This window comes from Corythoichthys intestinalis, chromosome 7, assembly GCF_030265065.1.
Source record: "Corythoichthys intestinalis isolate RoL2023-P3 chromosome 7, ASM3026506v1, whole genome shotgun sequence".
Lineage (NCBI taxonomy): Eukaryota > Metazoa > Chordata > Actinopteri > Syngnathiformes > Syngnathidae > Corythoichthys > Corythoichthys intestinalis.
The window spans coordinates 36,037,665-36,063,207 of NC_080401.1; the positions used below are offsets into that span (position 1 = coordinate 36,037,665).

A 25,543-nucleotide genomic window follows, 5' to 3' on the forward strand; every position below is an offset into this window, starting at 1 on the left:
CAGATAAACCAAACAAACTCAGCCTTCTAAAGTCCTCTGGCACAATGACTCTTCTTACACAGAACTTGGAACGTGTTAACTACAGAAGTTCACTGGTAAATGCAAGTAGAATACGCAAAACACACTTTAGGGGAAACTATGGTATGATCTGGATACGCAAAACACACTTTAGGGAAAACTGTAGTATGATCTGGATACGCAAAACACACTTTAGGGAAAACTGTAGAGGTGTGCATCGGTACTGCCCTCACGATTCGATTCGATTACGATTCGGAGGGCCACGATTCGATTCAATTCGATTCGATTCAATTCAGAGGGTCACGATTCGATTCGGTTCGATTCGGCAATGCATCGCGATGCCTTAAAGCCTGGGATGCATTAAAATTCTAAAGCAAAGCATATTTTTCGTGAATCATGAGGCAACACAAGCGGTCAGACATTAAACAACTTTTTATTGGCTCTTGTGTCACTCCTGGTTGAAGTCAAATGAAAATACTTTTAGATATACATTTAAAAAAAAACAAACAAAAAAAAACAGATCACAGCATTTAATTGGTGCTTTGAATGAGACCAGGGCTTTCTCTTTTTTTTTACACACAGTAGCAGCCTTTCACACAGTGCAACATCTGAACTCCTGTGCAAAATCAGTAATAAAAGTCACTGTATTTTAGTCACAACAACCCATCGATAAAAATATTCAAGTAAATATTAAAGAAAGCGACAAAGAAAATATTGTAGTGCAGCAGCATCTTTATCGCAATATCAATCCAGGGATCAGTTCAGTTGAAAACAAAACATCCAACTAAATTGCAATGTAGAACAAAAGTAAAATGTTGGCCTAGCCCACTATATATGTGCAATCAACTTAGAAATGCAATCAGTAACTACCACAAAACAATAAAAAATAATGAATTAAAATGAAGTGCAGCAGCATTTTAGCAGCCATAACAATCTGTTTCAACATGAGGAAATATCATTTTTTTGCAATTGAGAAAGCAGAGAGATAGTAGAGGTTAGATGGGGCCTAAAAAAATCCAGCCCGACCCGACACGGCCCGCTGGTATTGAAGCCCGACCCGGCTTGGAGTGACGTGAAAAAAAAAAAAAAACGCAGCAGCAGCAATTTATTTTCATTTCTTCGAGATGGCAGAAAAAAACGCATGTTTCTTAATGTTTAAATAGTCTACATATTTTTGTGATCATTATAGAAGCATTTGCACAACGAAATAACGCTGGGAAAGTTTAATATTAAAAAAAAGAAACATGCGATTTTGCAGACACACAGAGGAGAAGATTCAAAAGGATCACATTTGTGTTGCCTTTGTGTGCATAAAAAAGTGTCTTTCGTAACGAATTCTCAGTTGGCAGAAAAAAAACGCAAGTTTTCTTAATGTTTAAATAGTCTACATATTTTTGTGATCATTATAAAATCATTTACGCAACAAAATAACGCTGGGAAAGTTTAATGTATAAAAAAAAACGAGTTTGCAGACACACAGAGGAGAGGATTCAAAAGGATCACATTTGTGTCGCCTTTGTGTGCATAAAAAAGTGTCTTTCGTTACGAATTCTCAGTTGGTAGAAAAAAAACGCAGGTTTTCTTAATGTTTAAATAGTCTACATATTTTTGTGATCATTATAAAATCATTTACACAACGAAATAACGCTGGGAAAGTTTAATATAAAAAAACAAACAAACCAAAAAACGAGTTTGCAGACACACAGAGGAGAGGATTCAAAAGGATCATATTTGTGTTGCCTTTGTGTGCATAAATAAAAGTGTCTTTCGTAACGAATCGCAAGTGCCACAGCGGAGGAGAAGAAGAAAAAGCGGGCGGCGCCACTGCTTCATGTGAGTGCACAAGCAAATGTACAATACAGAGAGCCTGCTCTCGGTTTTATCCCATTTTTTTTTTTTTTTTTTTTTTTTAATAATAATAATTTATTAGTCCGGCGCGGGGCGGCCCGACCCGACCCGAACGTGAATGATTAACATTTTGGGCCTGAACCCGAACTCGGGCACAAGATCTAACCTCTAAGAGATAGGACATAACATAATAATGGCTGAAGCGGAGAAAGAGGGAGCAAGAAAGATTCTTGATGCACCTAAGACATTGAAAGCTGACATCTGGAGACATTTTGGCTTCTATGAGGTTGGTGGGAAACTTGACCAGAGTTATGCAGTGTGTAAAAAATGAAACATGACAATAATAATACAAATGGGGAAACCAAATCCATTGCATCACCGGAGTTGCGCAGGGAAGATTTTTGAACGTACTTATATATTTTAAAATGCGCTGAATCGATTCTGCTTGTTGCCCGCATCGAATCGAATCGTCCATGCCCCGCATCGGGATGCATCGCCGCATCGATTATTGTTGACACCACTAGAAAACTGTGGACTGGAAGTGACAATTTACCAGTAGAATGCATCATTCATTGTAAGTAAGAACATTTAAAGAGACAGACAAGAACCTAAATAAATGAAGTTCATGTGAAAGGTTGTTGTTCAGTTTATAACAACACTAGGGAACTTTCAGTTTTGGTCGATTTTAGCAGCAAGTGAAAGCCGTCCCAACGTTTATTTTTAAGAGTCCTATTCATCCTGTTAGCCTTCCTTTTTCTGTCTCCTCGGACAAAACTTCGTCTCTTTTGTTGCTCTGCCATATTCGCAGAATTTTTGCGCAAACGTTTGCATCGACTTCCATCTGTATAACGAATGGGGTAAAGGGGAAGTGACGTATGCCATAAAGCAGTCAGCACATTTGTCGTTTTTTTGTGTAGCAGGGATCAAGCCATCGTCCTCAAAGTTAATTAGTGGCAGAGAAAGCAATACAGACCCCCTCTGCCCATAAGGTTGAAAAGTTCCCTAGTGTTGCTTTAACTAAGCAATTGGCAAATTTCTTAGATCTCTATTATGGGAGAAAATGTTCAAACACAAAAACATAATGACACCAGTGACAAGTGCAGCCATTTGTAAAGGTCAGTTTTAACCAAACACATAAACATTGATTGACTCAAACACAGGCATGTGATAACAGGTTTTAATGATGTAACAAGGAAGGGCGGGCAATCTGGGATACTACATTTGATTGGCTGAAATAGAAGCATATTGATAAAATATCTGCTCACCACTTCCTGGAAATACTGGCTTTCATTTACTTAGTCCTCCACTTTTACACTCGGGAAAAATAAAATTGTTTTTTCAATTCATTAAACAACATTCTTTCTGCTGGAATGCACATGATAAAGGTCTAGTTTCTTAGTCAGAATTTCCTATCTTTTTATCAATAGAACTGATAAAATATGGAACAATCTCACATGATTTTACAACACTTGTTTCCACAATAACTAAACGCAATAGTTAAAGTGAACACTTGAAAACCCTCTTTTAAATAATTTTGTTGGGCTGTTCATGCTTTTCGAAGGAAGTAGCATTCTTTGCACTAGTGCAGAACTACACAGTATAATTGTAAGAGCTTTTCACTATTTTGTCCCGTTTTTTACCTCGTTTTTGTTGTATTACTCTTAAAGAAAGTGAGAGAAGAAAATGTGTATCTCTTATGAACATATCGTACTGTAATAAGTCCAGTATACTCCAGGGTGCTCTAAATAAATTGATTGCAAATAACAACAACAAAGAGTCAATATCACCAAGTGATTGAAAATGTTAGAAGACAGTTGATGTTGGGTGCAGGTATAAATCATTTACACCGATCAATGTACTCTTTCTATTCATATTTGAAAAAGCAATCAATCATAATCATCTTCTACTCAGTGGCCACTAGACCTGCATTTAATACGACACCTAGATTTAATACCATAAAATATATTTTTTTAAAAACAAAAAACAAACAAACAACAACAAAAACATCTTGACAAATACAGGTTTCTAGTGTAATGGTTACAACATCATTATCGTATTCACATTATTCTTGTATTTATTTTCAAATTAATACCTTTTCAGAAATTTCAATAAGAATAAAGTACCTTTGCAAAGGTGTGTAAATGCCTATCATATTGTATTGCTGCTTTTTGAGTCAGGTGCTGTGGAATGGAATTTTTATTTTATACCCAAACCAAACCCCTTTTTTGTGCCTTTCGCTCATAAAAACATCTGAAAGGTAACATCCTGTGTTCAACAGGAGCTTTTAAAATTCCTCTTAGCACACCAGCCTTCAGGACCCCAATTCTAGCAAGCATTGCATTTAGCTCCACACTACCACAGGAACCAAGCCAGGCTCAAATGCCTCAATTTTCTTTCTTTGGTGCCATGGAGACTGTGATGCAGAAAGAAGTTTGGCTGATGTTTGTGTGACAACTGAAATAAAAGATTCAGATATTGAAAATGTGAAACAACATTGTGAAGAAATCCCATACAAGATATTGACGATAAGCCTCTTATAAAAGGCTGCTGTTCTTTGCCGGGGGGACAATAGGCAGTTCTCCGCTCAATTGAGCTGCATACTAATAAGGTGATTATGAGGGCTAATTATCAGATAGCACTTGTCAAGGGGAAGCTGTGCAGTTTGCCCGAAGGATAATATGCAAAACTGAGACAACTGTTGTTCTACTGAAAGACTCTCAGAACTGTCTTTCTCAATGATACAGAGACTACTTGATGACCATGCAGCCACAGAACATAACATAAATACATGGGATTTGAATGTGAAAGTGAATAATCCTTGTAAGGGCACTCATCTAAATTATTGGCTTCCATTGACAACAATAGATGTTCATTCTAGTTTTGTTTTTTGAAACTGTTCTGTTCAGCTGCTTAGACATTGAGAATAGGAATCTGAGTGTCCTTATGGTCTGAACAGTTTTAGGGGCTGTTTACATGGTGACTCTCTGAGAATACGAACAATTTCAAATTTGCATTTTCATTTGCGTCTCCATTTGAACAATGTAGCAATTTCGCATGAAAACGATGTAGTATTCATGCCAAGCCCTAGGGGGCAGTGCAGATTTACCGGGCAACAGAGAATGATGCACTTTGACCCCACCAAGCTCCCTCAGCCCGGAAAAAAATATGCCCGCCCATTCGAAGCGATGTCATTTTTCTTTTGTTCAAAAAGGCACAAAAATTGAAACGTTCAACATATTTAATTTAAAAATATTATTAAAACAGTAAATTAAAGCTGACATTCCGCCATATTTGCTGTTTTTAATGTTTAGTAGCAGCGCTGCGCACGCCCAATGTGACGTGTACGAGTGCTGACGTTAACAGCGCGGTCTCGCGCAGCAGGAGTCTTTGATATGCATGCCGAGGAAGCCCCCATCAGCCCCCCGCAATCGGATTCTTTCACTTTGGAGGCAGGATTCAGAATTTTTCGTTTTCGCCTTCCGTCTTTGCCGGCACCATATGCACCCGAGGAGAGTCCGCAACTCAGTCATTGCGTCTTTGTGTCGCAGAGTCGCCATGTAAACTGCCCCTTAATGTATCACATGGAAGTCATATATACACCCATAGTGGTTATTTATTATGCTTTATTCATTAGGAGAGAGCAGTGAACTAGAAGGCGCTATGGGGGGACGGAAAGGAAGGAAGCGGACAGATGAGGAGACGAACAAACAACAACAAGAAATACATCTTTAAACGCCTATGCTACCTCTGAACATAGTGGTGCTACCGTTAGCCAATTATATTTACCTAATAACCAAGGAAAAAGAGGAGGGGAGGCAAGTCAAAGGGGACGTGATTAGGCAGGGTAGAGTGTACAGAAAGAGGAGTGGAACCCAGTATTATGTTAATCACATATAAGTGTGGATATGTAGACATCCTATTCTATGCTACCTGATCGCCAATCCTGGCACAGACAATCTCTACCTGAGTGTGTCTAATTGCAGCCAGTCATGCGAGAGTCATACAATCAGATGTGCGCTAGCCCTGCAATAAAGTGGAAGTGCTGTGCGGGGTCCGCCCTAGGGCCCTGGCATAGCCCAGCCAAACAGGTGGGAGCAAGCGCAGCCCATGGTTTCTCCCCTGGCTCCGGCAAAGAGGCCTCGCCCCCATTGACCGGCCGTTGAAGCGATGAGAGGATCCGCCACTGCCCCCCCCCCCCACTACTGCCCACCCATCCATACACCCAGCCAACGGCGCAACCCTCCAACTGACGCGGCACAACGCAGGAGCCCAACAGACCACTAGGCCAGGGGCAGGACAGGATCCCCACGCAGAGGGCAGCACCCAGCCAAGCGATCCGTGCAGGGGCCCAAGGAGGATTCCCGGGTAGAAAAAGGGAGGAAGGTGGAAGCCGGATGTCAGGTAACGTGGGCAGGCAGGTGGACCCAAATGCAGGGAAAGGGAGGTGAGGCAGATGAACGGTGTAAAATTGATTTAATCAAAGCCAACAACAAAAAAAACAAGTACAAAACAAAGGCTATGGTGATCAAAAGAAAGCACAGAGGCAAACAAAACTGTCACTAACAAAAGACTGTTTTTCAAAAACCGTACTTAGAACACGAGGGCTTGGATAGACGAGAATAATACTGACCATAACGTGGACATGAACATGACGGGGAGCTTATATGGAAACAGAGACAGGGTAACGAGTCAACGAGGAACAGGTGGGTGACACAGGAGGATGCAGTTTGGAGAATACACTAGGAGCAGGTACAACAGGTGAAATCAATGGGCAATCACGGGGACAAGTCACACTAGGACAAAACCAACACAAAACCTAACACAGGAGAGTGCTAAGAGGCCGTAGGGCGGCGTGGGACTGGAGCCCTGAACTCTCCCCCTCCATCCCCACGACCAACAGCCCTGATGAAGAGGGGGCCCCATCCCAGGAGTCCCGCCATATAGAAAAGTGTGGGACCAACTTACAGCCTTACATGTTCATTTTATTCGGACTGGAAGAGGCTGGCAGCGAATGACCGCTCTCAGCTCTCCCAATCAAAATAGATTGGACGTCTAGCACCGTCACTGGCACTGAAACATGAGCATTCATAGCCAGTACTCCTAGTTTAATTGAGTGTGATTTCTATCACCGTCAGTGTCAGGGGAAAAAGTTAAATACTATGAAATTAAACAAGAAAAATAATCTATTTTGGAGTGATATTTTTTTACCAAAAATAGTTAGTAGCACTTTAAAAGGCTAAACTCCTTTGAAGCCATTAGTTTGTCTTTGCTACAAATAATAAATACATGTTGAGTGGTGGATGAAATATGTATGTATATTCTCTGAGGCAGCACGCAGCAGCTGGATGAAAGAGAACTTTACCGGAAGGGCATACACTTGCCTAACTCAAGTCTCTCAGAACAATGACGAGACTTATGTGCGTGTGATACCAGGGCAGGTTGCAAGAGGTGATCTGAAATAAAGGCTCAGCTGTGGCTTCATCCATATTGCCAATTTTACACACTGTTAATAATTCAACATTTAATATAGAGCCAGAGAGGCAATCTGAAAGAGAACAACAGCAGTGAATTATTGATTTGATTCTCTAATTTTGTCCTTGAATAAGAAGACAGTGACATATGGGAAATATGGACTCTGCTTGATATTTTCCTGTCTCTTGAGAGTATTTTCAATTAATCTTGAGAACTGTATTGCATCTATTTTTGAAAATTGGTTAAATCTGTACTAAGGCAAACCTGTAGTCTTCAGTCAGACACTCTTTCCATTTCTTCCTCTTTCTATTTTCACTTCTCATTGCAGTGATGTATATGTCAGGCTTCTAAAGGAGAACTCCCTGAGGCTTTTGTCTCCTGCCCTTCAATTACCACCAATCTCACCTCGCTTTTTACCCTGCGTCTGTCATCATTAGACATCCACTACCACTAAATGAATCAAACGCTACCATCACTATCACTTCATAGTCAGCAAATACTCTATTTACTACACTTTTTAAATTGATGTAGTATGTCCCGAACGATTGATACATTTTCACAGTATTTTGTTGCATGCTGGCCAATGTGGAGAAGGTCCTGGCAGCCAACCAGGAATGTCGCAGCGAAGGACACCATCAATGACAAGTAGATCCTCTGATTCGAAGGGACGAAATAAGAGAATTGATCGGTTAAACTCATTTCGAGAGCTAAAACCAGAGAGGCATCACAGCGTGGTGACCAAGTAATTCTGTTTTTTTTTTTTTTTCCCATCACATTTCAAATTATGTAAATTACAGCAGAGAGGAAGGACGTGCAATGAATTCACTTTACCGGTTGGCTCTAATTGCACAGCAAAAAAACAACAGAAATACAATAGCATATGGCACTGCTGTCACCTATAGTTCACAATCACACCCACGCCTTTAGTAGCACAGTGCGTGGCTGCGTATGTGTGCAGCTAAAATGTGAAAATATGTTACAAAGGCACAGAGAAGGGTTATTATGATTATTTTTTTTCTATTCTCACTTTGTAGTGAATATAGATTATTAAGGGTGTAACGGTACATGTATTCGTATTGAACCGCTTCAGTACTTGGTGCTCGGTTCGGAACGGAGGCCTACCGAACGAAAATTCTGACGTAATATAACCCTTATTTTTTGAGGTTGTGAGTCAATCGGGTTACAGTTTCTTTGTGTAGATTATATTTACTCCGTCTTTTCTACTATAATGAGGACCAACACGGTAGTAAACGTCAATGGCGCGACAACGTGGCCGCCGCGAGAACGCAGTGAAACGCGGCCGTTAAAGTCAATCAGCCAATGCACACCAGTCGCAGTGCGGCCGCGTGTTAGACGCGTCCCTGAAGCGACTCAACGCGATGCAAGCGAAAAGAACGGCAGAGTTTATTATTTGACGCGAGACACGGCCCTCCTGCGTCAATACTACTAGCTAGCAGACCCGGCAGACCAGAAGTCACTCGTGTAAGAATACGGTGGATCCGGTCGATTTTCAAACTAATATGCAATTGTAACCCAGTTTTTGAGTCCATCAGATCTCTTGAGTGGTAGATCGGGGCACAGTTGACTTGCCTTTGTTGATTTACAGTTGTCTTCTCTGCTATAATAATAACCAACACGGCCCCGTGTTCAGTACAAAACCCTCCTACCGCAACAAAACAAGTAGGAACTAATATTCACATAGGAACTAAAGTTATACACCATAAAACATACAATATAAATGAATACTACATCACATTTGTACAATACAAACACATAATAAAATAAATAATAGCCCATTTAAATAAAATAAATTGAAATGAGCTAAAACACCTGTAATTAAATAATAAGAATAATACACTGATTCTGCTTACACAATTAAATTGATTAATTTCTGTGTGGCGCTTTAACTTGAGAAAATCCACCAATAAAGCTTTTGAAAACTGTTCATAAGGGGAAAAAAATGATTCATTGAGGCATTTCATTTGTAAAATATATGTTAAAATCTTTGTCATTGGGATTGCTTTTCTCTTTAGCACAGGACTTCTTTTTTCTTCTTTCTTTTAGAATGACAGCTGACCAATACGCGGGGTCTGAAAGGCAAATTGTTGTTGGATTATTATCTTTAAATTAGAGCTGAAACGAATACTCGAGCAACTCGAGTAACTCGAGTTTAAAAACTGATCCGAGTAATTTTATTCACCTCGAGTAATCGTTTATTTTGACAGCTCTAAGCATCACGTTTTGCTCGGACTACTTTTAATGCGGGACAACGTGCTGATGTCACGTGCGTAGAGGAAGAAGCAAAAAAAAAAAAAACTTACTGCAGCCGACAACCGCTACAAACGACGCCGACGTTGCTAAATACTAGCCCGCTCATGCTACGTTAGTTGCAGGTAGCGTCCAATGGGTCTCATAGAGATCACATGTATGTTGAACTAGATGCACAGTGACAGACTAGGCCGCGTCTGGGCAGCGTTAGCAAACAGCCGCCATCTTAAAGCAGTAGAGCGCTAAGCGCTAATAAAGAGCGCTAAACGCTAATCTATAAGATTAACGTTACTGTCACTACTACCTCACCTTACGTTAGCACTGCGGAGGGCTAGGTTTCAATTAATTAAGACCGCTTTCGATGCGTGGCTAACGTGTCTTACATACAGGCTTTAACATAACATAGCGTTGTGGAGTGATGAGGGTGTCAAATAAAAACTCAATAACACTAACTATCAATTTTAGCTCAGTAGTCATTGCTGGATAAAACACCAAGTAGCACTAGTCCCTAATGTGCTCCAATACAGCCTGTATCATACATTTATTTTGAACAGTGCAAAAACTCAAAATCCTATCAGGACTTCCAGTTTAGACTAACTTAAAACTTAACTAGAACTTAAAAATGGCTTGACACAAATAGAAATTTAATTGAAAAACGTGGGAAAAAATCCTAACTTTTAAGTGATGTGTGTTATCAAGCGTAAAGGCATTTTTATGTGTGTATATATAATATATATATATACTTTTTAAAAATAAGATCTAAAGGTTTTTTGAGTGAAAGCAGTGAATTAGTCATTTTTTAAAATTCTAGTTACATCTGAGATGCAATTGTTGGCTGTTTTCAACAATATACATCAAAAATAAAGACTGATTGACTGAAAATGATAAAATGTCTTGTTTTCTCATGTATATCTATAATTGCTCTTCACCTAAAAATATATTTGTTTTATCCGATTACTCGATTAATCGATAGAATTTTCAGTCGATTACTCGATTACTAAAATATTCGATAGCTGCAGCCCTACTTTAAATACCCGCTACTTTTTGAGCAGAATTCTAGCTTTGTATCGGCTACTGTTCCTATTGTTGAAAGCACAAAAGTGTGTAAAAAACAACTAGCACATTTATATTTTGCATTTTGTTTTCTCACTGTACCGAAAATTAACCGAACCGTGACCTCAAAACCGAGGTACGTACCAAACCGAGATTTTTCTGTACCGTTACACCCCTATAGATTATAGATGTAGAAAAAAATACTGTTTGTTAGTTAAGTTTGTCAGCAATTGAGGTCTGGTGCAAGGCTGTAGGAAATTTAAAAAAGGCAAATAATAATAATAATAATAATAATAAAGGCAAAGCTAAAAGGCTTAAATTCTGTATAACTGCTGGCTATTGGGGAGCGGGGATTCTGAGCCAAAATGCCATGGTTCAACTGGCCTCATGCGAGTATGCCCTTTGGTTTCTAAGGACCAAAGAATCTGTAATAACCTTTCCAAACATTCACGTCTCCTCTAAAATGGAAGCTAAAACCAACCGACTTATATACAGGAAAATACCCTTCAGTGGTTCATGTTGTTTCGGGACAGTGCTGAATGTAGGTCATAAAATAAACTATATAGGCTTGCAACAAAATATCCTAAATCATGGGCTGCCATTGACAGCACCAGACATCCAATCCATTTTCATTGAAAGAGGCTGACGGCAAATGATCGTTGCCAGACGTTCCAGTCAAAATGGATTGGACATCTAGTGAGGTCAGTGGCCCTGAAACGTGAGCATTTACAGCCTGTTCCCCCAGTTTAAATGAATTTAACATCTATCGTTGTCAATGGCAGGCAATGAGGTAAACAATTTCAACCTTGATGAAAAACAAGCTCAAAATGAACTACGATCGCTCGGCTCACTTCCTAAAAAACTTGTAAGCCTGGAGACATCAAAAGCTCCAAAGAACCCCTACGCCCTTTATTGGGTAAATCGGAACCTACGAATAAAGTCAGCAATTAATTAATTTAATTAATCAGTCCGTAGACAAATTTAAAAAGTCGGGCTCAGAGGATCAACATTATACATCCCTGGAAATATAAACACCAAATTTCATTCTGATTTGTCCCTGAATACAAGATCTGGCCTTGGTTAGAAACCTGTGATCTAGAGCCTTAGGTTCATCTTGGAAGAGATTAGTACTCATCGGACGTAAGGTGAAACGTTCATGGGTATGCAAAGAGGTCATAACCAAGGCCTTCACAGTCTTTATAACCTTCCCGGAACATAAAACGTTGAGAGGTATGATCTTAACCTTCTGAGGTAGACCTCTCTTTAACCCCTTTCCGAAATAATCTGCGGGCAAACACATCATCACCATTACTGTGTATTACCTCAGCTGCCCTTCCCTTTTTTACTCCTTTTACTGAACCCAGTGTAGAACTAGATTCTTGCAAAGATCCTTTATTTTTCAAAAAACAAAGGAACATCGCCAACTAAAGTCTCCACTGTGTCCTAAAGGTTGATCTTCTAAACCCATCTATGGATCTTTCAAACTACCCCCACCTGATTTACTCCTCCTCTACTTTATCCAGGCAAGATCTAATTCACTGATGAATAATGGATTGTTGGATGGATAGATAGGAGACGTGAAGGTTCTCATTCCTTCTCAAGCAGGATGGCTGTAGTGCTAATGCAGGGCAACATGCATTGGAGATGAGCCCAGGGACCTCCCACTCACTCTATCTGTCTGACGCTCGAAGCATCTCTCTCACACTCTTCTTTATCGGTCTGTTCTTTTCATTGCTTGAATGGTCCATGACAACCTACGAGATCCATTTAGGATCACGCTCCATTGTTTTAATTAACATTTTCTTGGTTCCTTCTGTCCTTAATTGTAACGTCATACAGATACTGACTGCTGGACAGCTTTTTGAGCAATTACATATCACCCTTTTATTGTTCATTACCTCAATTCGATTAGTTCCTGACCTTGGGAGAGCAACCAAGGCTCGCGTTGACCCTGACCCTCCGATGCTTGCCTCCTCTCTAATACCCTTAGAAGCCTCATCAAACAGACAGCTGCATCAAACAAGCAGCCCTCCCTTTTGGATTGCTTTGTAGGATCTACCATGGCACCTAAACCTGCCCTGGTACAGCTAAAGCCACCCTAATAAAGACAACAGGTATACTGTACGAGTATAAAAATAATAGTATCCTCTATATTACAAGTGTCAAACTCATCTTTGTCACAGGCCTCATTGCGGTTATTGCTTTCTTTCCAGGTCCATGCCATTATGTCTGCCAACTTGGGCTTCCTCGATTCTTCAATAGTTAATCAATTATCAAAGTAATCAACAAATACATTGATATTCCTTCAATCGTTTACAGGCATAGTTGACCTAAAACTTGTCCAATCAGTTTTTTTTGTTTTTGTTTTTTTGTGTGAGAGGGGCTCTTAACTGCAAATTATTTATTTTTCATTTATAGTATTTTTTTTCAATAACATTTTTCAATTAAACAAAAAAAGGGAAAATCTGTATGTTTTTTTTTTGTTATTTTATTTTGACTGAAGTTCCTTTTTGTATGTATATATATTTATTTTTATTTATTTATTTTTTGCAAAATACAAAACAAAAAAGGAAATAACATTGTTCTTTTTTCAGTTTTTTTTTAAAAAACATTTTTAAAAACTCATTTTATTTTTTTGATTTTTAAAATGTTTATTTCCTAATAATTTTTTTTTTAATTAATCTTTTTTACATGGGGGTAAATATTCTTTAGTTTCTGTAGTCAATGATCTTTCATTGAGTACTACAGTACAGTGGTACCTCTACATACGAAGTTAATGCGTTTCAGGACCTTGTTTTGTAAGTCGAAATGGTCAGGTTTAGCAGGATTTTCACATAAGAATACATTTTAATCCCATTAATTCGTTCCACAGCCTGAAAACCTACAGTAAATCCTTAATAAATGCTGCTAGTACTATTGCTAATAGCAATTACACAGAGCAAAACAAATAAGTTATAAATAAAAATCGGAATAATAATGTAATAATAGTAATAATTAGAGGTGGGATTCTTGGGGCACCTAACGATTTGATTACGATTCAGAGGCTACGATTCGATTATAAATCGATTATTGATGCCCCCCAACACCCCCGCCCTTAATGTTTCGTACATTAGTTCCAACATTGTTCAAAAATCCTCTCAGGCTACAAACTACTATTTCAGCATTAAGTTAGAGTTCAAAATACTCAAGTCCCCATTCTGTATCAGCAGCTTTAAACTATATTCAATTAATTTAATGTTGTGAATCACCCAATAAAGTTGTTAAAATTCCTCCCGGTATTGCATATTTTCCCTTCTGTCTACTTACGACATGTGAAAGTTTTAAAACTGTTTCATCATTTAAAGATAGATTCAAGTCAAGATTTTGCTGATTTAGGAGTATTTTAGATAAAAAGTTAATTAGGTTCGCTACAACAGAGCCTTCCAGAGAAGTCTACTGTTTTAAGATGGCGGTTGTTTACAAACGCCGGCAAGTATGTAATTTCGTATCTAGTTCTTTATACATGTTCTAACGCCACGTTCGCATCTAGTTCTATATATATGTAAAATCTACCATAGTATGTGACCCTATGTTTGCAACAACTAGCAACTGGGCATTGTTTGTAGCGGCTGTCGGTCGTACTCATGTATTATTGTGTTTTTATCTAGCGGCATGAGTTGAACATGATATTTACCCTCGGTCTGTTCCTCACTGCGTCCCGAAGACCACGCTGACTGTGTTTTAGTTCGGCTTAACCTGGTATAATTAAATAATCCAAATTTGGATGTTTGTGATTCGTTCTCGAATCTTCCACGGCCGAATTGCGAATAATCTAAGAATCGGAAATTTCACACGCTTCTAGTAAGAATAACAATAATAATACCTGTAATAACGTAACGAATGGGGTTCTAATGTGGGGGATGTGTTTTGCGTGGTGTACCTGAATGCACCGCGCGGCTGACTTCGCAGAATGAGGGAGGGAGGACTTTTTACTTCCACTTTGTTCAACTGAGGCGGACAATAGGCATGTTGTGTTGCACAAGTTCTGAAATAAATTATTAAAAACCTGACGGAGCTGGCGAATTTTTGGCGATGTTACCACAATAATAATTGTCACCTCTACTTCTAAAGCCTGGCAAACGGAGGTCGGAGGACGACCGTCGAGATTCTAGGCATTCTACGGCCGTACTGTCAAGTCAGTTCAATGGACACGCCCACCAGGCTCATATTTTTGTGTCATTCCCATCTTTATTTCAGCTTTTTACGCCACCTGCACTAACATTCTTGGAACCCATGTTGATTTATCTCACAAGAAAATCCGCTGTGCGTCAGTCTTGCTGGAAAACAAAGTAACTGCGTCGCTGCCATAAATCGTCGTATTTCAAGCAAATCGTCGGATGCAGAAACAAATGGCGAGTCAAATTTTACGTCGGATGTCGAAAAGATCGTGTGTCCAAGAAATCTTAAGTCAAGGTACCACTGTACTAAAAATTGATTTAAATTGTATTTTAGAGAGAAACATGAAGTTGATGCACATGATTTACTTTTGTGGTTCACGTGTGGCGGGCAGGCCTTGAGTTTTGACACTTGGGCACTAAGTATTAGTATGAACTTCATATTCATGTTCTCTGGCGAATAGTTTTGCTGCACCATTACAGTAAACAGGGTCCATTACTGTTTATATCTTATTTTCTAATGGCAGGATGTTGAGGAAATGTACCAAAGCAGACAATTAGAATTGGGAAGTAATAATCACATCAATAATGCAGTTTAGTGTGTGACCCTGATTGCCTTGAAATTATATTGCCGTCTGTTTACCTGGTTGGCAGCCTGTACATCCAGCAACTTCCATTATACATAAGTCGTACTGGCTACAAATGTCTATGTCTTTCAGAAAGACAAAACACACTACCACATGCAGCAAAACTGATTCTATTCAACAATGTGAAGCAATAATAGCTTCAAAGAGTGCTGCTCTGATGGAAATAACAGATATTTCATCACATATGCTTGCAGAATACTAATAAGTCTGGCTGGTCAAAAAACGATAGACAAAATGGGAGGTGAGCAACGAAAGAGGAGGGGGAAAAGAACGGATGAAAACAAATATTAATGCATTGATTAGGACCTTTAAACTGGAGGAGCGCGCTAAGGGAACAGACCTCCCCCTAAGCAGCCACATTTAAAGCATCGGCAAACTTCTAAATTACGTGACCTTTGACCCTTTCTCTTTTCATCATACAGTATCCCCTAACCTGCAAATTTGAGTTAAATAGGCGAATCTGTTATCATGTATTACAAAATTCCTTTTCTGACCTCTGTGAAATTTGATCTCAATACTCCAAAACTTAATCACTGCCGCGCCGGACTAATAAATTATTTTATAAAATTTTTTTTTAAAGGGATAAAACTGAGAGCAGGCTCTCTGTATTGTGCATTTGCTTGTGCACGCACACGAACACCATGGCCCACATGTTTTTTGTTTTTTTTATATTAAACTTTCCCAGCGTTAATGATCATAAAAATATGTAGACTATTTAAACATTAAGAAAACTTGTGTTTTTTTCTGCCAACTGAGAATTCGTGACGAAAGACACTTTTATTTATGCACACAAAGGAAACACAATTGTAATCCTTTTGAATCTTCTCCTCTGTGTGTCTGCAAAACCGAATGTTTTTTTTTGTTTTTTTTTTTAATATTAAACTTTCCCGGCGTTATTTGGTTGTTTAAATGCTTTTATAATGATCATAAAATTATGTAGACTATTTAGACATTAAGAAAACCTAGGTTTTTTTTCTGCCAACTGAGAATTCGTTACGAAGGACACTTTTATTTATGCACACAAAGACACCAGAAATGTGATCCTTTTGAATCTTCTCCTCTGTGTGTCTGCAAAACCCAAGTTTTTTTTTTTTTTTTTTTTTTAATATTAAACTTTCCCAGCGTTATTTTGTTGTGTAAATGCTTTTATAATGCTCATAAAAATATGTAGACTATTTAAACATTAAGAAAACTTGCGTTTTTTTTTCTGACAACTCGAAGAAACGAAAATAAATTTCTGCTGCTGCGTTTTTTTTTCCGCGGCACTCCCAAAAAAAAAAAAAAAAAAATTCGGGTTTTTTGGGCTGGGCCTGGAAATCTAGTTAATTGATCGAGCTCGGGCCGGGTCGGGCTTCAATACCAGCAGGCTGTGTCGGGTCGGGCTGGATTTTTTTAGGCCCGATCTAACCTCTATTGCACATATATAGTGGGCTAGTCCTACATTTTACTTTTGATCTACATTGCAATTTAGTTGATGTTTTAGTTTGCAACTGAACTGATCCCTGGATTGATATTGCGATAACGATGCTGCTGCACTACAATATTTTCTTTGTCGTTTTCTTTATATTTACTTGAATATTTTTATTTAATGGGTCGTTGTGACTAAAATACAGTGACTGTTATTACTGATTTTGCACAGGAGTTCAGATGCTGCACTGTGTGAAAGGCTGCTACTGTGTGTAAAAAAAGAGAAAGCCCTGGTCTCACTCAAAGCACTAATTAAATGCTGTGATCTGTTTTTTTTTTTTTAATATATATATCTGAAAGTGTTTTCATTTGACTTCAACCAGGAGTGACACAAGAGCCAATAAAAAGTTGTTTAATGTCTGACCGCTTGTGTTTCCTTATGATTCACGAAAAATATGCTTTGCTTTAGAATTTTAATGCATCCCAGGCTTTAATGCATCGCGATGCATTGCCGAATCGAACAGAATCGAATCGTGACCCTCTGAATCGAATCGTGGCCCTCCGAATCGTAATCGAATCGAATCGTGAGGGCAGTGCCGATGCACACCTCTAGAAAGCACCATGGTGAAATCAAAGGAGCTCTCTGAGGCCTTCAGAAAGAAGACTGTCAACGCTTATGAGTCTGGTAAGGGATTTCAAAAGATCTGAAAAGAATATAAAATTAGCATTTCCACTGTCCAGTCTACAAGGTGAGGCCAGTCAAAACAACTGCCAACATGCCCAAGTCTGGCCGTCCAAGCAAGTTCACCCCGAGAGCAGAAAGCAAGATGCTAAACGAAGTCTCCAAAAACCCTAAAATGTTATCACAGGACCTACAGCAGGCTCTTGCTACTTTTTATGTGAAAGTGCATGCCTCAACAATCAGAAAGAGACGTCATAAGTTTAACCTTCATGGGAGGTGTGCAAGAAGGAAACCTTTGCTCTCCAAGAAGACTATGAAGGCCAGACTGAAGTTTGCCAGAGTGAATGTAGACAAAGACAAAGACTTCTGGAATAATGTTCTTTGGACAGATTAATCTAAAATTGAATTATTTGGACACCAGAACAGAGGACATGTTTGGCGTAAACCTAATACAGCATTCCAGGAAAATAAACTCATACCAAGTGTGAAGCATGGAGGTGGAAGTGCCGTGGTTTGGGGATGCTTTGCTACAGCAGGACCTGGCCAGCACACCATCATAGAATCCACCATGAATGCTATTGTGTATCAGAGGGTGCTTGAGGAACATGATATTTTCTGTGAAAAAATTAAAGCTGAAGCGAAACTGGACCCTGCAACATGAAAATGACCCAAAACATACCAGTAAATCCACCAAGGACTGGCTGAAGACGAAGAAATGTAGAGTCCTGGAATGGCCGAATCAAAGCCCAGATCCCACTGAGATTCTGTGGTGTGACTTGAAACGGGCTGTACATTCAAGAAACCCATCATATGTCTCACAGCTGAAAATATTCTGCGTTGAGGTGCGGGGCAAACTTTCTTCAGACCGATGTCAAAGACTGGTAGATGGCTTCAAAAAGTGTCTCACTCAAGTTATTTCAGCCAAAGGGGGTAACAAAAGCTATCAGGTGGTAAGGTGTCCTAACTTTTTCCTCAGTTAGAATATGCATTTTTGTTGATCTATTTGGTTTAATGAGTAAAACAATATTAATTTTTGTTGTTTACCTGCAATTAAATCACTTTCCTTTCCAGAGATAAAGAAAAACAAGATCAGATATTGATATGTGATTATTTCTTAATAAAGATCTGATTATTTAATGGGGTGTCCTCATTTTTTCACGTGACTGTATCCTGAATATTTGATATGTATCCCTGCATTCTTTAGTTATCTTGAACATAAACATACCTACAAACAGACAGTCAGACATATGGAACCGATTACATAACCTCCATAGGTTTCACCCACTGACAGAAGTTACTTAAATATCCTTATTTTAAAGTATAAGTCTCAAATACTGGCTGGACTGTAACAATTAAAAACACAGAAGCTAGCAAAAAAAGTGAGTCTTTATGATTCTGTATTTCTGCAAAACGCATCAGAATGTTGTTTTGGAAAATGTAAGTACTGCACAATGTAAATTCTTAGTTTAAAACTTACTAAAATTACTAATTTAAGAGGCAAAAAAGTAAGCCGTGCACACAAAGCATACGACAGCATCCTATTTTTTTACCGATGGCTCCACTCTTTTATAGCATTATTGATTTGACTGCATAAACCCTGAAAAGCCCTGAAGGAATATTGCTGACAGAAGAGCCACGTGAGAGCAGTAAAAAGACCGAAAGGTTTACGACTTTTATTTTTAACTTACTACACTCACTTTTGTCTGGCCTGACTCATTCGCTTTCTGAGAATCAAGGGCTTTTCATTCATATGACATGCCATCCCTTTCTCTGACGTGTATGTGTGCATCTACATCATCTCATGTCATGGGGTAGAGCAACACAATGAATGGGTGACTAGAGTGAATGAGTCAGGGGCTGGCTTAAAAGATAAGAAAAAGCTTCATAAATACAACAATTTATGGGATGTGTAGCAAGTGTTCCCGCACACAAATTCCAGTTAAAGCTGGGTTTTAATTATGCAGCGTTCTCAGCTCTATTATAGTCAGCGTGGGTAATTGAATTAGACTGAGGCATAACTCAGGGTAACGGTTTCCAACAGGAGGATACCGAGATATAACCAGCTGTTCCTGCTTTCCACTAAACATGCTGTACAGCGGTGTTTTAATAAAAGCAACATAAGTACCAATAAAGGGACGATACATAATGATCATAACGAGGGAAAAGCCGGTCAAATGGAGGATCACAGACACAGTAATGTGCATGTGTTTGTCTGTGTCTATTTGTAACAAGCTCTCTTAATTACTCTCCATTCATCGCTTTGATTAATGGGCTCCAAGAGCAAAAACATTTTATCTTGCACAAACAGAAAGCATACCATGTAGTATATAAATCTACATTCAAATGTTGTTACTTGAATTTGTCTATTTCATCTGATTACTATTGCTGCTGGTCAATGTAATATTTTCCCCAATACAATTTGCTGTTTTTCAACTTTAATCATGTTTGACACATTGGGTCTTGTGTATAAAGCAGAAAATATTGCTGCAATACTTGATCATGTTTATCTTCAGAATAGGGGTGCACGATATCCATTTTTTGAAACTGATACCGATATCGATAACTTCCTGCTCCTAAAAGCTGATAAATATATCAATAACCGATAATAAATATATAATTTTTTAAATGTATAACCTGAGTTTTTGACCAACTGGAAGTTTAAAAAAAACTAGTGGTGGATTCAACATACATTTGCCTTTGATCTCACCAGATTTTTCATAATGACATGGACAAAGCAGTGCGTTTCACTTCTGCACTCCCCGACAGCCAGCTAAGAATTAATGCACTTCCATAAACCACAAGGCTTGGTCTTTTCTTGCTTTTATAGGAAGACACTCGTCTTAATATTGTGAAAGTACAACAGAAAAATACACATATTCAAAACTCAGTATAGAACAAACTGCATAATACACCTATATACACAACTATTATATGTATAGCATAGCACACTAGCTTGCGCTACTAAAGCATTGGCTGGCTTCTATAACACAACTTATGAAGTTCAGTACACATGACCCTTCACAACAGAAGTAAATATATATTGCACATCCATATGTAATAGTAAACATAAAATATTTACATATATTTCCGAGGCGGAAACGTAACGGACAGCATTCACGACTGTCAATGCTACCGCTAGACACCGCAATGTGTAAGTGATCGAACCAAACTACTGTAACAAAAAATAGATGCAATGAATTATTCTGACCAGCAGGTGGGAGCAATGGTCTGCAAATGGTCAACTGATTTCCCATACTAGTGTATAAACTGTAAAGCCAGAACAGTACATATTATCGGTCCTATTATAAATGTTATTGGATTTATCACATCATAATTCCTATTATCGGACCGATAATTATCAGTCCAATAATTATCGTGCACCAGTACTTCAGAAAAAAAAACATCTCAGTCAAAGAAATATGTGTTTGGTTAGGTCCGGCTTCTGGCTCTCTTATAAAGCGTCTATATTTTCTAATTAAAAAAAACAAAAACAAAAAAAAACAAGAGATACATCACGGAAACATCTTCCACAGTTAATAGGTTTGTTGATACCTAGGCATTGGTATTTTTATGTGCAAACATTTTGACTCAGGTGAAAGATTAAAACATCATAACCCTGCATGGATGGCAGGGTGTGATATTGTACTGAATGAATGACCCTGTCTGAGCCACATACAACTACTAATCTTGAGACAAATACAGGGAAGTAAAGCAGTGACCCACTATTGCAGTGCTAACCCAAGATAGGAAGCCATCTATCATACCTGCTGAACTACACAGCCACAGTTTAATGCAGTTCAACACAGTTGTACTGAGAAAAGTCATAATTGAACATGTATTACACAAGGAAGCAAAGTATTGGTAGCAGCTCCTCATATAATTCAATGATGAAATCATATCTATCCTGCCAGAACGATATGAATAACTTGGCAAGATAAACATTTAAATGAAATTCAAAACCACTTAAACATTTACGGACCCTGCCAGGTGCTTTTAAATAAAGACAGCACTAATGTGCAAAGTGTAGAAGCTTACAAACACACAAACAAAGATTTGACACACTCACGAATAGTGTAATATCATCAATCTTTGCAAATGGAACTACAAACAAAGTGGCGCAAACACTGACAAAAGCAACATTTTCTAAAGCAGAAACCACATCAAAAAGTCTATAGTGTGAGTGAGACTAAAGAAATCTGTTTAGGTACTCAAAAATCTAAAATGAAAGCAAATGATTTACATTCTGGCAGCCCTGTGCTAAATATTAATTATAGCCATCTTATCTCTTATAAAATCGTTTTTGCACTCTATTATGACATGGACACTTTACGAGGACACGACAATAAAGTTCGCTGGGTGTTCATGGTATCAGGTGTCAAACAAGTATAAGATAGTTTTCCATTAAAAGAAAGCAAAGAATGTATGGGTAAATTTGCTTCAGAGTGCTTAAGCCTGCAGTATGTATGTGGGGATCGGCACTATTTTTAGCTGAATGGAAGAGGTTATTCTGGGGGTCCCCAAACTGTCCTCGAACAGCCGGCCCTTGGTATATACGAATGTATGAGTGTGATTTGTTTACTACATGGAATCCTCTTACCTTCTGTAGATGGGGCTTGGTCCTGTGCTGCATACAACATGTCCTTAAAAGCCTAAAGACGAAAAAAAAAACTGTTTCAACAGTGTGTAAATATTTGTTCAATTAATATAACACAGCAGCAAATACGGTGTATAAAGAACAGCTCAAATCCCATAAAGTATATAAATACATTTATCAGACAATTTTTGCTGCATAAGTTCCAAAGCTATAAGAGATGATCTACTTACCTGCTGTACTACAGCGTATGTAACTGACACATTGAACTCTGAGTGAATATAAAACTTTCTACACTCCTGTCCAAATGTTAGGTTTTGTAATTAAAATAAAGACCTGTACAACTCAATTGAAAAAAGGCCATTTTCAGGAGTGTAAGTAATAGACACGTACCGATTACCGGTTTCAAAGTATACCGTGGTATGAAAATGTCACGGTTATAAAACCGCAAAAATTTTCCGTCAAACTGTCCCTACAGTAAAAGCTACTTTTTAAGTTCCAAAACTGCAGGAAGAAATCCCTCGCTTGCAGCTGCAAGGCTCAACCCTCCCCCCACCACTCAGTGTCAGTGAGTGAGCTGTGCTACACGATGGCTTGAGGAGGTGAAACTCCTCCGCAAAAATTTTCCGTCATACCGTCCCTACGGTATAAGTTACTTTTTAAGTTCCAAAACTGCAGGAATAAATCCCTCGCTTGCAGCTGCAAGGCTCAACCCTCTCCCCACCACTCAGTGTCAGTGAGTGAGCTGTGCTACAAGATGGCTGGAGGAAGTGAAACTCATGAACGTTTTCTTCTATCGAAGAAAACGAAATCACTGGTATGGCAATACTTCCGCAACAGAAAAGTTACGGACGGTCGCGGCTTAGAGGATGAGGATTTACAACAGAAATGTAAAACATGTTTGCGGAGGGTGGCTGCTGAGGAGGCAATATCTCCAATATGATTTCGCATTTATACAAAATTAAAAGGTTAGTAAACACTAGCATGAACGTTTCCCACCAGCTACGAGAGTTAACGCCAGCGTGTCTAGAGTGTCTAGCGGTGGTAAAACGTGTTTGTAGAGAGTGTTTGTATAATGTGAACATAATTCGAGTCATACACACGTGCTTTTTATGGAAAATAATTCAATTATTTTTGTTCTGATGGTAATAATGTTGAGCTCACCGATAGGAGTGCATTTATTTTAACTTTATTTTGATTATCGTTATGTTTTGTTATTTGTGAAATTTATTTTAACTTAACATTATACTTATGTTCCAATTTGCTAATATGTATTGAAAAATAAAAATCCTGTTTAATGGATTTTTTTAAAGCCAGATATGTCAAAGTAACACATTTTAGAGCTGTAATTGCAATACCGTGATACTGTGAAATTTTTGCTTAAGTTATCATACCGTCAGAATCTCATACCGGCACATGCCTAATAATACCCCTTTCCCACTGGCCAAAAAACCCGTGTCAACTCACTAACAATCGGCTTTTGGTGGCAGTGGGAAAGGTGCAGCGACCCACCTCGACTGTGTCAATCAACCCGACAAGCGACCCGCGTTAAAATCACCTCGGCTCTGATCGTCATGCAGTGTGAAAGCAAAACCCCGTGTCAACAGTCAACACCCCAATCTACATGGTGACGTAGGCTCTTACGTGATGCGTCATAACAACGTGCCAGTCGCCTCCCATTTAACACGCCCCACAACCGTAGTTACGTTGATGCTCATAATAAAGCTAGTAGAAGAAGAATTCACGTCGCCTACGTTGCCTTAGCACAAGCAGAGTGTTGATCCTTTGCTGCATTTCGATCATTTTGAGGGCAGTAAAAAGCATGAAAACGGAGAACACAAACGGAAAGGAAGCTTCCATGTTGCTCTGCATTGTTTACTTCCTTGATCTGAATGTTTATTTTTATTTATTCATTTAATTAATTTATTTATTTTTTTGATCTGAATGAATTGTCGACGCGCATTTTAGCGTGGTGACGTCACGTAACCTTACGCACGGCTGCGGAGGGGTGGGGGGTTAGACGGGTGAAAAAGAAAAAAAAAAAAGCACGGCTTTTTTTGTCAATGGGAAAGGTGCCAAATGCCAATTGCTACTGGGTTGCATCGGCTTGGAAAAAACGCGCGTTGACCCACTAGTTTCAGTGGGAAAGGGGCATAAGTAATAATAATTGGGATTTTAATTCAAAATGTAAAACTGATTAATATCACGTTCTTGGAATAAGAATTAAAACATATTTGCTTAACATAAGGAGGAAGCAATATTGGGTGAATTAATAAATACCGTAGCTGCACACTAGATGTGCAAAAAAGAACAGTTAAAAAAAAAATGTTACATTTACCTTAAAATACTGGCAGCTGTGGTTGCCAGAATTCTACCATTAAAAAAGAAACGGGAAAAGTGTAACAAACACATAAAAATGATATGTTTGTAGATTTTGATTTAACTAAAAATGACGGTAGTAAAAAATGAGCATTGTTACATTTTATACTGTAAGTGATATGTGACCAGTCTTGGTGATAGTGACATTACATCAATACCTCACTGTCCAGTCGGGATTAAAACCCACACTAAGTCAAACGTGCTAACTACTGAGCTACTACAGTCTGCTTTGTGGAAGTGCTGTACAAGGAATAGATTATGAAAACATGAATTCCTTAGAGTTTAATAGTGTGTCTAGCAGCTGAAACTAGACTGTGCTATTTGCTCAGTAGTCAGCACACCTGACTACCACAGTGACAGTGTGGATTCAAACTCCTGTTGGACAAGGAGAGGACCAAGAAAGACACTATAATGTCACCACCATCAGACAGGTTACACATACAGCACTTTTGACAGTTGTTTGATGTGATATAACACCATATACTGTTAAAAAATATATAAAGTTCTTTCACTGTAGTTTGTTGTCAATTTGACAATGAACGTCTTAGGGTTTTCCCATTTTTTCAACTGTATAATTCTGACAACTAAAGCTGCAAGTATTTGACTAGTGAAGTCAAGGGAGAGAGAATTACTAACAGATCCAAACCCCAGAACATTAGATCTAGCAAAAAACCTCCAGGCTTCTACTCAAAAGATGACCCAAAGGCACATATCAAAATTAACAAAAGATTGGCTTCACCAGTTTTTTTTTTTTTTTATTTATTAATTGTACTCCATATGGGAATGTATATACAGTGGGGAGAACAAGTATTTGATACACTGCCAATGGGTTTTCCCATTGGCAGTGTATCAAATACTTGTTCTCCTGGCAAAAATAGGAAATTTGTACTGAGGTGTGCGGGCTTTTATTGTCATCTGTAAAAGTTTAATATACTGTATTATAGAGAACAGAATGATGGCAAAAATTTAAATCATTTATAAATTGTAAACCATTTGGGCTTGGACTTTTGAAATAAACTGTCTG

At 38.5% G+C, this 25,543-nt stretch overlaps 1 protein-coding gene across 1 annotated transcript in view; it reads right to left on the reverse strand.

Annotated features, from left to right (window-relative positions):
* Positions 1-25,543, reverse strand: part of xpr1a (xenotropic and polytropic retrovirus receptor 1a) — a 96,048-nt gene that overhangs the window by 64,565 nt on the left and 5,940 nt on the right. The window contains exon 2 of the mRNA XM_057840560.1: positions 22,147-22,198. Coding sequence (XP_057696543.1) covers positions 22,147-22,198 — 52 coding nt within the window. The remainder of the gene's footprint in view (positions 1-22,146; positions 22,199-25,543) is intronic.